The sequence below is a fragment of the Mytilus galloprovincialis genome, chromosome 9 (assembly GCF_965363235.1).
Source record: "Mytilus galloprovincialis chromosome 9, xbMytGall1.hap1.1, whole genome shotgun sequence".
Taxonomy (NCBI): Eukaryota; Metazoa; Mollusca; class Bivalvia; order Mytilida; family Mytilidae; genus Mytilus; species Mytilus galloprovincialis.
The window spans coordinates 63,598,806-63,612,809 of NC_134846.1; the positions used below are offsets into that span (position 1 = coordinate 63,598,806).

At 30.6% G+C, this 14,004-nt stretch overlaps 1 protein-coding gene across 1 annotated transcript in view; it reads left to right on the forward strand.

Annotated features, from left to right (window-relative positions):
• Window positions 1–14,004, forward strand: part of LOC143045590 (uncharacterized) — a 36,912-nt gene that overhangs the window by 1,722 nt on the left and 21,186 nt on the right. The window contains exons 2-5 of the mRNA XM_076218192.1: window positions 3,506–3,778; window positions 4,393–4,759; window positions 5,204–5,320; window positions 5,848–6,040. Of these exons, the coding sequence (XP_076074307.1) occupies window positions 3,506–3,778; window positions 4,393–4,759; window positions 5,204–5,320; window positions 5,848–6,040 (950 nt within the window). The remainder of the gene's footprint in view (window positions 1–3,505; window positions 3,779–4,392; window positions 4,760–5,203; window positions 5,321–5,847; window positions 6,041–14,004) is intronic.

Genomic DNA, 14,004 nt, shown 5'->3' on the forward strand with positions numbered 1-14,004 from the left:
TGTTTTCTCTCTATCTTTTATACATATTAATTGAAGGTAATTAAGATATTTAAATTTTATTTTAAAAGATTTTAATTACCTTTCATCTTAACATAAAAGGCTTCCATTAATCTAATTACTTCAGTATACTTCTTAATTAAATGATTACATGTTAAACCTGAAAATGAGTCTTAATCTTTAAAAATTGTTTTAATGTATTTGATACTATAGACTTAAAACATCAAGTATTAAATTAGAAAAAGATACTTCCTATGTATAATATTTAAATTGAAAAAAATAACAATATCTCAATTTATTGATTTACTGATCAACTTTGTCAACAGACAAAATGAGGGTGTGGAACCTGTGGATGGTTTAGGTGGATGGGATTTCTGTGAGAACAAAGGGCAAAAAATATAAAGAAAAGAGAAAATGGACAAAACAAAAGAGAACTGATAGAGAATAATGGACTCAAAAAAGAATAGAGAAAAATGGAAAACAAAATTAAAGAATACAAAACGGAAGGACCATCATTCAGACCCCCATAAATAGATTACATAGGTTTTGTCACTGGTGTAAATATCAAACATAGTACCTAATAATAATTTCCATATATGGGTTATAAAACAATGTGTTACATATATTATCTTAAAATGATAAATAATTAACTTTTAATTTTTGAAATTGGAAAATGAGTATAGAATAATAGTAAAATTAGATCAAAGAAAATGCACACAAGCTGTGAATTGTTTGTTGTTCTGAAAAGATAATTACTCATACTTACATTCTGATTTCAAAGAATGTTTTTTTTCCTCAAGGATTGTTTATTTTGTCCTCAAAGAATGTTTATTTTACTTGTGTTGTTTTCATTAATGAGATTTATGATATAAATATAACTAAAATTTTCATCAATCATCATAATCATTATGGCTATCAGAGCTGCTACACTAGCCGTTGAGTTGAGCACTGGAGAGGATATCAATAACCTGTTGCGTTACATGTCACCATCAGTTACACCTGAACTTTCACCTCATCTATCTGCTCTCACACCACCATCACCAACAACTAAGTCAGCAATACAGCCACCAATGTATGTTTCAACGTCAACACAAACAACACAAACACACGAGGAGCAGCAGGCATTTTCACTCAAACAGTCTCTACAAGCAATTGAGAAACAGCTTCAACTCAGCAACACCAGACTCGAGGAGATGGAACGCATCCTAACAAGGCAAGGCAACATTCTCAAAGAGTTAGTTTCCACATGTCCAAAATAGAACTTGAAGAAGAATTTTTAGAACTTCTGAGTGATTTCTGTATATTTGCATGTCCAATGGAGTGGTTGTGCAATCCCTTTTTTAAGTTCTTTTCATGACATGTACAAAATATATATAATTACTATTATTCAATATTTATTTTACATTCTAGTGTGCATTTTTATTTTGAAAAGGCTGTAAGTGTCTCATATATCTTAATGACAGGGATCTAGTATGGTTTAAAAATTTTTATAGTACTTATGATGTTTTATATTAGAAAGTTACACTATAATAAACTATTTACTTACTTACTTTCTTATTTATTTTTGTAGTTGTTTGTTCAACTAGTTGTTAAAAAATGTTCAGAAATATTGCATTATCTTAATTAATTTCAAGACATAGCTGGACCTCTGATTTGTCTATAACTACAGATAATGTTTTAAGTGCATACAACATCTCATATAAAAGTACTACAAAATGTAACAACAAACATTGCATGAAATGCAATAAAAAATCTATGGTACTGACTTGATATCCAAAATATTTGAATTCCAAATCTTCCAAGGTTATTACTTTTGCAAGGTGCAAGAGTCTTATATGTGTTCTAAAAATATCAATGATGTCAATGTTAAAATCATCTTTTAAAAATTGGTGTTATCTTTCTTTGTCTAGGATTGCACAGGTACCAGTCTGGTATTAAAACTCCAGTTTTCGGGGCATGTCAGAACATGGAGTGAAATAAAATTGTCCTATTTTTCTGAGAAAAAAAATTGGACTCAATTTTTTCTGTTTAATTAAAAGTTTATACTGAATTGAAACGTATATAGATTTGAAAAATCTTGCAACCCTGTGGGGAAATTAATCTAGGAAATTGGAATGATATCATGTTTACTGGAAGTGGTGTGGCATTGTTAACTTTTATTCTTTGTGGCATTACCCACTTTTTATTTGATTAAATCACAATTTCACATTACTACATACATGATATGAACTTAAACATTTTTTCTACATACAATGTGGACTTTGGTGTGCCCAGAATCACAAAACATGATTTAAGTACTTCTTATGAAATAAAAATCATGGGGTATCAAATTACACTGAAAAAAAATGAAATTATGCTTTATACCATCACTTCCCGCTGATAATTTAAGGCCATTTTTACTATTCAATGCTTACAAGCACTTTGATTATCTTGTTATGGTTGCTGTCTTTTTGATGTACACCGACATCACAATTTAAATGTTTCATTAAAAAACTCAATTCTTACCATAATACAAAAAAGTACAATGATTACTTCCCTTTGAATAATATACAGTAAATATATTTTCAGAAGAGAAAAATAATAAGATATTTATGATATGATTGATATATATGGGTGCTCTCTTAATGACCTGCCAGTTGACATATTGTTTTTCTGGGCAGTGTGTGTGTTTTATTCAATCACTTATCAGGTTAAAAGTTTTGTTTAATATAAAAAAAAAAGACGATGTGGTATGATTGTAAATGAGACAACTCTCCACAAGAGATCAAGTGTCACAGTAATTAACAGCTTTATGTCGTTGTACTGCCTTCAACAATGAGCAAAGCTGTCAGCTATAAAAGGCCCTAACATCACAAATGTAAAACAATTCAAACAAGAAAACAAACAGCCTAAATAATATTCAAAATAATGAACGAAAAACAAATATTTAACACGACAACAACAACCACTGAATAACAGCCTCCTGACTAGGGACAGGCGCATACATCCAAAATTAGGCGTGGTTAAACATTACATGTAAGCGGAATCCTAAACCTCCCTTTACTTGGGGCAGTGGTGTAAGGTTGTTTATCATGACATTGTAGTCGCAGCAACTTGAAACTTCATACATATGATCAGTAAGAAATGAATTGTGAAAATAATAATCAAATAAGGGTTTTCAATCTTTTGACCAATATTTTATGACTCACACAGTATGCAATTATGATTAACAGTATGAGAACTTCCTTAATTTTCTGTGAAGTTAATCTTTCTTCTGACAATATGTTTCAATTTGACTTAGTTCTATGTATGTACTCAAATTACATGTAAACAAGACCTATTTTATTGTTTGTTGCAAAATAAATACATGATAAAATAAAAATAAAAATGATAGTCATTTTTCATAAAATCATTTTTTTTTGTAAAATTTGTGAATACACAGAATCTTAAAAAGTTCTAACGTGGCAGTAAATATTTAAGTATCTTTATATTAGAATAACTTTGCTACATATTTTTGTAAATTTTTCAGTGGATCATGTGAAAGATGTTGAAGACTGCAGTATACAAAACTTTCTAAAGCTTATCCCTGAGAGAACAACATCTACAGCAGTGTTTGTGTTTGGCATTCATGTGGCAGGTATACTTGGTTCTCAGACCCACCTGAATGCTTTGTATGAAAGTCATGTGATTAATGTACTACAGACAGCACTGTCACATGATCTTGTTGCAGCACCGGCAGTTGGAGAAGCTTTTTATAAAGTTTTGAAAACTCTTCCTTTGTATATGATACAGTCCTTAAAAGGTAATATTAACTAATTTCAATAAAAAGAATTAACTCAATTTCTGCATATACAATATACTAAAGTTTAAGGTATCATTAAACTTACTGGAATTAAAACCAATATTCTTTTGAAATCAACCCAAAAAAATGCTGTTTGAGGTCTTCTTTGTCCATAGGAATGGCATTTTTTCTGTCTTCTGTCTTAGCTGATACAGATGGAAAATAACATGTGTGAGCATTTCTTGTGAATAAATACATATATAAAACAAGGAGAGGTAGCACAATGTAACCAATGAGACAACTTACCACCAGATACCAAATGACGTAGGTGTTTGCCTTCTATATCACAGATCTATCACATGGACACATTAAATTGTAAAAAGTTATATAATATTAGTGCAATGGTATCAAAGATGTGTTTATAAATTATAACTCGTATGCAATTGACTTACCATAATGAATTATGTTTTATTATACTTATTCATTCAAGGATAAATAGGTCAATGCTAAGCCATGCAGTTTGTTGTCTTCATATATATATATGCATTCTTTATTTAGAATTTGAGTAAAAGAATCAAATGTTTGAATTTAACATTGACTTAAACAAAGAAAATTGAATATTTTTTTCATTGTAGACTTAATGTCAGTAACAGTTGAGATATTTCAGCAGAAAAATAGTCTGTTTCTTACAAAATCTGCTGTGCAGTTTGTTGTTTTCTATTTCTCAAAACATTCTGATGATTTGGGAGAACATCTTACTAAATTTCTGGAAAGAATTTATTGTGAGATATGTAGAAAAGCTGACAATGACCAACAAGACAGTTCTGAATTTTCCTCAATTTGTTTTGATATCATGAAGGAAGTCATCACTTTGGAACACTGGAGAACATGGATGCTCAAAAGATTTCCAGATTTTACTGAAAAGCTTTTTAAGATTTTGATGTCATCAAATGGAAGTATATTTGATGGATGTCTGCAATGTTTGCTTGTTGCAGCTCAAAGGCAAGTTAAATACAATAAGAGATTTTGCTTTTGGATTTACATCTTAGATATGAACACTTAATGGTATGTTTAAGTGTTTGTTTGTTTACAAAAAGTTTGTATGATATATTACACTGCATATTTTTCATATCAAACATTGTTATCTAGGAAGAAAATAACAACTGGACAATTGAAAATCATTGATAAAATAAGGACTTGTTACACCTAAAATAAACAAAAAACAAAAGACAAACTGCACTTCACAATACACTATATAGCAAACAAAAGATTTAACCACAAAGAAAACATGGGATGAATTCAGGTGTCCCCCTCCAGAAGGGCAATAAGTTTCTGTTCTACTTGTGGCTTTATAGTGATTCTTTAGGTTAACGTTGGTAAATACATGTACTATGTATTTATATACCTGTTTTTTTAACACTCCTTTTCTGTTCAATTTACTTCTAGATTTGAAGGTCAAGCCTTGAGAGAATTTGGAATCCAAATGATGAATAGCATAGATATACTCATTGAGAATGATATAACAATGGGACAAGAAGCTTGTTCTAGAATGGTGAACTTTGGGTAAGATGGTTCTGGAATTTACATTTTGTTTTTTAAACAAAAGTAGATTTCAAATAAAAAATATTGAGGAAATTTTTGTACAGTTGTGATAATTATTAGTTCTTCATCGTACTTGCTATTATAAGAATGAAAGACCCAAATACAATCTTAAATTGGGTGTTATTTTCATCATATTGTTATTGTTTTAAAAATATCAGCCTCGGGATTTTTTTTTTTAACTTCTTCACTATGCTTACTTGATGAAAAGCAGATAAGAAAACATAATAAACAGAACTAATGAACAGTTGATCACTTTCTGATACAAATGTACCGGTATAAACAATAGGTCTCTTTCATCTATTTATCCTGTATAATAAGCATTCAAGACAAATGCATTGTCATGATTAGGTAGTCCTTATTTCATCAATTTATTTTTAGAGGGGATGTTCTTTAGACATGTTTTTGTCTTTACTCTGGTACCTACACATAGAAACCTTATAAAAATATGATTTATATTGCATGTTAATCCTATACCATTTCTTTTTAAGTATATGGTCTGAGCATTTGGGATGGTTGAAAACTGTGGTTAGCCTTCCTTTGTATTTACTTGTTCCTTTGGATGAAGAACCAGAAAAGATTAGACAGACCACACAAACAATAAGAAAACAATTGACCTCAAGACCTAGAGCAATAAAGATATTTTGTGGTACCCTTGAAAAAGTTGCTACTTTGAAATTAGAGGTAAGAAAATTTGTTCTACCAGTCATTTTGGGAACAGCTCAAGAATGCATGATTTGAAGAAATAGAGTATATTTATTAACTCTTTTTGTAATAAAGTTGTTTTGTAGAAGAATAAAGTGTACAGGTCATACATTTAGCTTGAAAATGTTGTTCAAGCAAAACCTCGGCTTCAGCTATCATAGAGGGAGATCTCCCTCTTTGAAGGTTTCAATAGCCTATTTTGAAGTTTTGTCCCTGAATTTTATTTTTTTTCAAATGTTTTAATTTTTTGGTTGTATCTTGAAAATTATAGGTGCAAGGTCAAAAGTGTAGAAAGTAAAAATGATTGCATAAAAAACACTGTACTCTGAATACATGTATTTGTAAGAAAATCTGATAACCTTATCCTTAAATGTTGATTTTTGGTTGTTTGTTATACTTTGTAGTTTTATTAGTCATCTAAAAATTATAGAAGGTAAGCTAAATCTGTAAAATGCAGAAATGATCAGCTCTTTTTCCACAAGGTGAACAATTCAGTCATGGGTTTGCCGCAAGTTTTTATGTTGTCCTAGTAAGTGACTTTGATATTTTACATGTTTGAAGAAAAAAATAACTTTAATTTGCTATAGTAATTTCTAAATTGCCATAATTAATTGACACAAAATGATTTCATTTTGTTCACTTATTGTTTCTCTGAAATTCTACTAAAAAACATTCCCAGTGTAGGAGTAAAACCACCATGTTTCATTAAAACAAATACTATTCCAAAAAAAATTAATTTATAAGATGTGTATACATACTTTTACAGTTTGATTAGAAAGAAATTATGAAATGAATAAATTATTTCCAGGAAAGTTTTGATATTATCAAATATTCAAATCAAATCAAATCATTTTATCATTATCCAATATTGGATTGTTACCAAGACAAACATGATAATGTTTACTAACATACAGTATTTAAATTAAAGCAAATTTTATGTTATAAATAAAAGTATCTCATATATTTATATATTTTGGAGGAGGTGATACTTTTGCAAATTTGAAAGCCTTTTTCTTAATTATAATAATATGTGGTTAAAAAATAGGGGGGTTTGGGGCGGGGTGGTGGCTTTGTATAAATTTTTCCTCATTTTGAGTTGAAAATATATACATTAGCTACATGGATGGGGTTTTAAACTACGTATTATTGTTTACAAGATTTCTAAATTACAGATCATTCATGGCTTGTAGACTTTTTCTTTACTAAAATGAGGTATACTCAGAAAAATCACCAAATGTCAATAACATAGACATTGTATTAATTTTCTCATGATATATTCTGTTTGATATATCTAGCAGTTGATTTTATTGTTTATTGTGACATAAACCTTGATTATACATACATTGATAGATTGTTAATATAATTTAGGAAATGACTTAAAAATGGGAACAAAAAAATTCCTGGTAATAGTTTGTTTTTCCTATAAGAAAGGAAGTTGTAATGATTTGTGATTAGATATTGATTGAAAGGATATTGTATATTTCATGCTATTCATCTTGGCATTTTTGCACGGAACTTTCTTACAATTTACATAAAAGAACACAGATTAGTTCCAGAAATGTAGATTGAAATATTTCTATTTTTATACTATTTTCAAATGAGTTTTAACAAGAATACTTATTTTGATAAATGTATAACATAGCAGATTACAAACTGAATGAAATTTTTTTTCAAGTTTTCTACTAAACACATTATTTTTGGAAAGAACATTAAAATATGATTGTTTATTTAAGAGTACATGTATACAAAAGGGACAATATAATTTAGGAAATGACTTAAAAATGGGAACAAAAAAATTCCTGGTAATAGTTTGTCTTGTATATCTGCCACAACCATCATTAAAATTATACCATTGCATACTAGGTTAAGAGGGATATCGGAATAATTATACCCCCATTTACAGAATGGGAAGCATACTGGAATCAGCTTGTCATTATAATCACCTACTATATTAAAAAAATAATTGATATGTTTTGTACTTTGTAATGATGAGTTGTACAATGAAGGACAGCTCAATAAATTGCATGATGGGACACAGGTCCAATCCCAGTTTTGGTCTTGTTAATAGTTCTCAAAATTTCTCATGACCTTAGAACTTTAACTCAAGGTCATGATTTGAGGTCAAGCTCATACAACTAATTTTATATTAAAATCAATTATATATATGTCATCAAGAAGAAAGTGCATACCTGCCAACTTTTCAAAGTGCCCATGGGGGTTTTGGGTGCAAGATGGCTCTCATAGTTCTAAAAGACCTTCAAGGGGGCCTTCAAATGTATTTTAATGTTGTTATTTGGGCTTCTTCATACTTTTAAAAGACTTTAGCAATGTAAAATTAACTGTTTTGTTAAAAATTGTGGACAGAATTGCTCTCACAAAATGAATTTCCATTTGGGAGCTTTCATTGGGGAAATCCCTTGCAAATAGTGACAGTGGGCAAGTATGAAAGTGGATAAAATGCTGATAGATTTCACAAAATTGACTGTGTAACAAAATTATTTATTTTTAAGATCAGAGTTATCGATTGTAGAGATGTCCAGCTGTCATAAAGCTCATAAAAAATGTAAATTTTATTCATGTTGTGTCATGATGTAAATGATCCTTAATTGATAGCTACATCTTCAGCCTCCACCATGATTTGATATATTTTTATGTCAACTACTTAAATAGTTGTCTGATTGGGTGTCAAGGTGAACTTTCGAAAGTTCAATAAAACACCAGAAAGATCTACTATAGACATTTCAGAAAAGTGCAGACTGAATAACAATATCAATTAAATATATTAATCTTAGAAATATAAATGAAAATGGTTACCATGAAAATTGTCCTATAGTGTAATAAAGTTGATCTATTATTCATATGACCATAGTGTGTACAGCAAACACCAATCAATCAACTTAACATATAGATATAGGAAGATGTGGTGTGAGTGCCAATGAGATAACTCTCCATTCAAATAACAATTTAAAAAAGTAACCATTATAGATCGATGTATGGCCTTCAGCACGAAGCCCTGGCTCACACCCAACAACAAGCTATAAAGGACCCCAAAATTAATAGTGTAAAACCATTCAAGCGGGAAAACCAACGGCCTAATCTATATAAAAAAACAAGAAACGATAAACATGTATAAATTACATAAACAAACGACAACTTCTGTACATTAGATTCCTGACCTAGGACAGGTGCAAACATTTGTAGCGGGATTAAACGTTTTAATGGTACCAAACCTTCTCCCTTTTTCTGAAACAATAGCATAACATCACAACATAGAAAAGCACACGATAAAATATCAATTGGCAGGCTTAACTCAATCAAAAAATGTAAATTAATACACTATAAACGAATAAATTTGATCTGCGATATCTGAATGCAAATGCACAGTTAATAAAATATTAGGGACAAACATTCAAGGCCAAAAAGCAAACAAACAAGTCCAAACAAAGCCATGGCAAGTCACCACTGCGAAATATTTAACCCTTCGAAAATAATCACTTTGAAAAAAAAAAACAGTTTTGATAATACAGGTAAGTCTTGAAATTTATACAAATGTAGTAAGAAGTGAAAATTAGAAGATATTCCAAACAATTAAAGCTGGTATATAGACAAGATCCATATTAATATAAAATAACGAAAAAGCATTATAAACAGTATCAACAGGTCGATTTAACAAGAAAATACGAATTGAGAGTTCTCACAGTTACTGACAGCTAGTTAAAAGCCAAAAACAATTAATAAAAAAAAATCATGCCAAAAATAAATGTATCGACAGGTAGAAGGATAGTCAGGAGCCACTTCTTTTGAGATGAAAATTAACGTGTCTGTGTCTCTTTACATCCTGCCTCAAAAGATGATACAATTTAGTTATGTTTTAATTTGCTAATGACAAAATCGATATTAGTGCCAATGTAAACTATATTCAGAGATCTAATTACAATATTGGTACGATAACCCTTACTTATAAGTTTGTTTAAAGGTTCGATAAGTTTACACGGATCACATAGTGATTTCCTAGCTTTAAGTACAATATTACCATAAAATTTAGGATGTGAAATACCATTTTTTACAGCCAAATATACTACTCAAGTCTTTGTATCTATGAAAGAATCTAGTAAAAGTTTTAAATAATTTATGGTAGTAAAATTCCTGACACAACAATTTCCCAGTGATGCATTGATTGCGTTCGTTAAAATCTTTGACATCAAAACACACACGGGCAACCGAACAAGTTGGGATATATAAACACTGTATAATGGAGCAAAAGGCACATCGCCGTCTAAAAAAGGAAAATTAACTATAGGAAATGAAAAATCGTCTCTTTTGTTGTAAATTTTAGTATGAATTTCCTGTTTGAAATTGAAATGTCTAAATCTAGAAAAGGACAACTGCTGCTGTTTATGTTAGATTTAGTTAAAGTAAGTTCTTTTGGGTAAATTTCGGAAGAATATTTAGAACTCTGGATTATTCAACGAAAAAATATCATCCAGATAACGGTAGGTATTTTTGAATTTATTATATACTTAAGAAATAATTCATGGGGGCTTGAATATATCGTTATTTTACCACGGGTTGGCCCTTTATGACAAATATTTTACCCTGAGCGATAGCGAGGGGTAAAATATTGGCATAAAGGGACAACCGTGGTAAAAATTAGATATATTCAAGCCCCCATGAATTATTTCGATTCTGATAAGACAAATATAGCAATTGTTTTGGTTCAAAGCGCACTAGATGGAGGCAAATATTTGCCGTTCCCATAAATTAACCCACTTTAAGATTGGCGGTAAAGAACGGAGCAAACAGATTTAGTGACATGCTCAAACTATTTACAATAATATATTTAGATAGATTTGGATGAATTTTAATGATAATTTACTTATATATCTTCTATGTATATAAAAAAGGGCTTATACCACATTTTAGTATTGTTTGTTTACGTTTCATTTTGGTGATGATTTTCGGTATCAGAAGCCTGTATTTTCCCGAAAAATGCTTAAACTATTACGTTATCATTCTATGACGTCGTGTACTCCATCCATAAACAATCATATGACGTGGGAGTACAATCAGAACAGCCCAACTAATAAATTCATATTTTACCACGGGTGTGTACTCAAAGCGTTTGAAGGACGTCATGTTAGAATTAGAAGTAAATACAGATAAATTGTATGTGTAATACAATCAATGGCAAGCGTGCTGTATCAGCCACCCGTGATGATATCGATATCAGCACGGTTGCAAAAGCTTTATCACACCTTTAATCTGTATGACGTTACGTCATCGATTGCAGTCACTGTTGCAAAGGCTTTATGTTATCAAATCCCTAAGCAGTATGACGTCATGTCAACCCTATAATCTGTATGACGTCATTTCAAATCTCCTTATCTGTATGACGTCATGTTGCATAAAAAAACATCTACTTGAGGTATATGTATATAATAAAGTGTATATGATGTGGCTTTTTCAATATCACACACCGTATAAACCCTCAACCAATATAATCCCTCGAGCAGAGCACCTGGGATTATATTGGTGTCTCGGGTTGATACGGATGCAATATTGAAAAAGCCATATGATATTCTCTATGTATCAACCAAATATAAGAATGATGGGTCTTTACTGAGTTTGGTCATAAACTAAGATTCATAAATATTTAAGATATTGACTTGATATAAATCAGAAATCTAAAAGTTGATCAAATAGGATTTGCATAGATTTGGTTATATATGTGACTTATAAAAATGATGAAGGAAACCCCTCTTTAATGAAAAAATACTTTTATGCAAAGGGAATAAGTTGCTATTAGTCTAAATAGGCACACATTCTTGTTTTATGCTGCTTAAAAAACAGTCTTATTAGAGTTGCAACTGATATTTTACAGTACTTGCTTAAAACTGAATGATACCCAAGTATGTACTTCTATCAAATTATTTTTTTTTTTTTTAATGATGAAAAAAGGGTGATTCAGACTTTTACCTTTTATTAATAAAGTGGTAAATTTTTTATTGTTTTCAAAAGAATAAGCAATCTGATTATTGGTCTATTTAGCATGTGGTTAGGGCTTAACTTAAATATTTTTTTTAAGAAATTATAAGTCCTGAATACATGGATTTTCTTGGTCTTCTCCTTATATTTACATAACAATTAAAATCAGACAAATTAAAAAAAGTCATATTTTTCCAAGCAGTTTCATATATTCTAGGTTGGATATAATTGCTTTCTCATTTATGATAAAAAAAAAAAATTGGCTTCTCTGGTACATAAATGTGCTTGAAATACATTTTTTTTGTAATAGATATTAGGGTTTCCCTTGTTTCTATCTGACTTAATTTAAAAACTCTGATCCTAACATTACAATAAGAATGCTAAATAAGGTTTCCTTATTTAACTTATACTCTATTATTTCTCTGTTATTTATTTCTAGCATCCCTCTTTGGATAACAGGGCTAACTCATTCATTTAAGATTCTACAGTTTGGCTACTGCTAGGATTGGTGCATGCCTTTGAGCAATAAATTACAGTTCTTCAAGTTTTGTTGGACAAAATCATGACCTGAGATAGTCTAGGTGTTGTAACAAATCTATTAATTAACTTTAGGTGTTCATTTTAGTAATCAATTTGCTGAAAAACAGTTTGTCTATGTTAGATGCTAATCAAATTTGTCTGTAACCTTGATATACTTTATCCACAAGAAGTGCTGAAAAGTGTCTGTTTTGATTTGTTAAATAACAGTTGATCAACTTCTTTTTCATTTCACTATTTTTGGTAGCTCTTTTATTATGGATATTTGATAAATAGAACTGAACTTGAAGTTATCCTTTGTCCGACTGTATGTTTTAAAATCTGTATGTCCAAAAATTGGTTTCCATTCCCTTACTTTAGTTTGCCTCAAATAGATGTTATTCAATTTATACAAAATGCTCATTACCACTAAATACAGTTCACATTTGATATTTGGGGGAGTTGCTACAACATTTCTAGAGTTTTACTACAAGTGGAAAAATTACTGAATTTTTTGGTTCTTGTTCTGTACCTTTGTTTACTTCAACCAAATATTATGAAACTTGTACACAATTCTTACTATCACAAAATAAAGATTGAGATTGATTTTTGGTTCATTTTTAGCTCACCTGGCCCGAAGGGCCAAGTGAGCTTTTCTCATCACTTGGCGTCCGGCGTCCGGCGTCCGTCGTCCGTCGTCCGTCGTCCGTCGTCCGTCGTCGTCCGTCGTTAACTTTTACAAAAATCTTCTCCTCTGAAACTACTGGACCAAATTAAACCAAACTTGGCCACAATCATCATTGGGGTATCTAGTTTAAAAATTGTGTCCGGTGACCCGCCCAACCAACCAAGATGGCCGCCATGGCTAAAAATAGAACATAGGGGTAAAATGCAGTTTTTGGCTTATAACTCAAAAACCAAAGCATTTAGAGCAAATCTGACATGGGGTAAAATTGTTTATCAGGTTAAGATGTATCTGCCCTGAAATTTTCAGATGAATCAGACAACCCGTTGATAGGTTGCTGCCCCTGAATTGGTAATTTTGAGAAAATTTTGCTGTTTTTGGTTATTATCCTGAATATTATTATAGATAGAGATAAACTGTGAACAGCAAAAATGTTCAACAAAGTAAGATCTACAAATAAGTCAACATGACCAAAATGGTCTGTTGACCCCTTTAGAAGTTATTGCCCTTTATAGTCAATTTTTAACCATTTTTCGTAAATCTTAATTATCTTTTACAAAAATCTTCTCCTCTGAAACTACTGGACCAAATTAAACCAAACTAGGCCACAATCATCATTGGGGTATCTAGTTTAAAAATTGTGTCCGGTGACCCGCCCGCCCAACCAAGATGGCCGCCATGGCTAAAAATAGAACATAGGGGTAAAATGCAGTTTTTGGCTTATCACTCAAAAACGGAAGCATTTAGAGCAAATCTG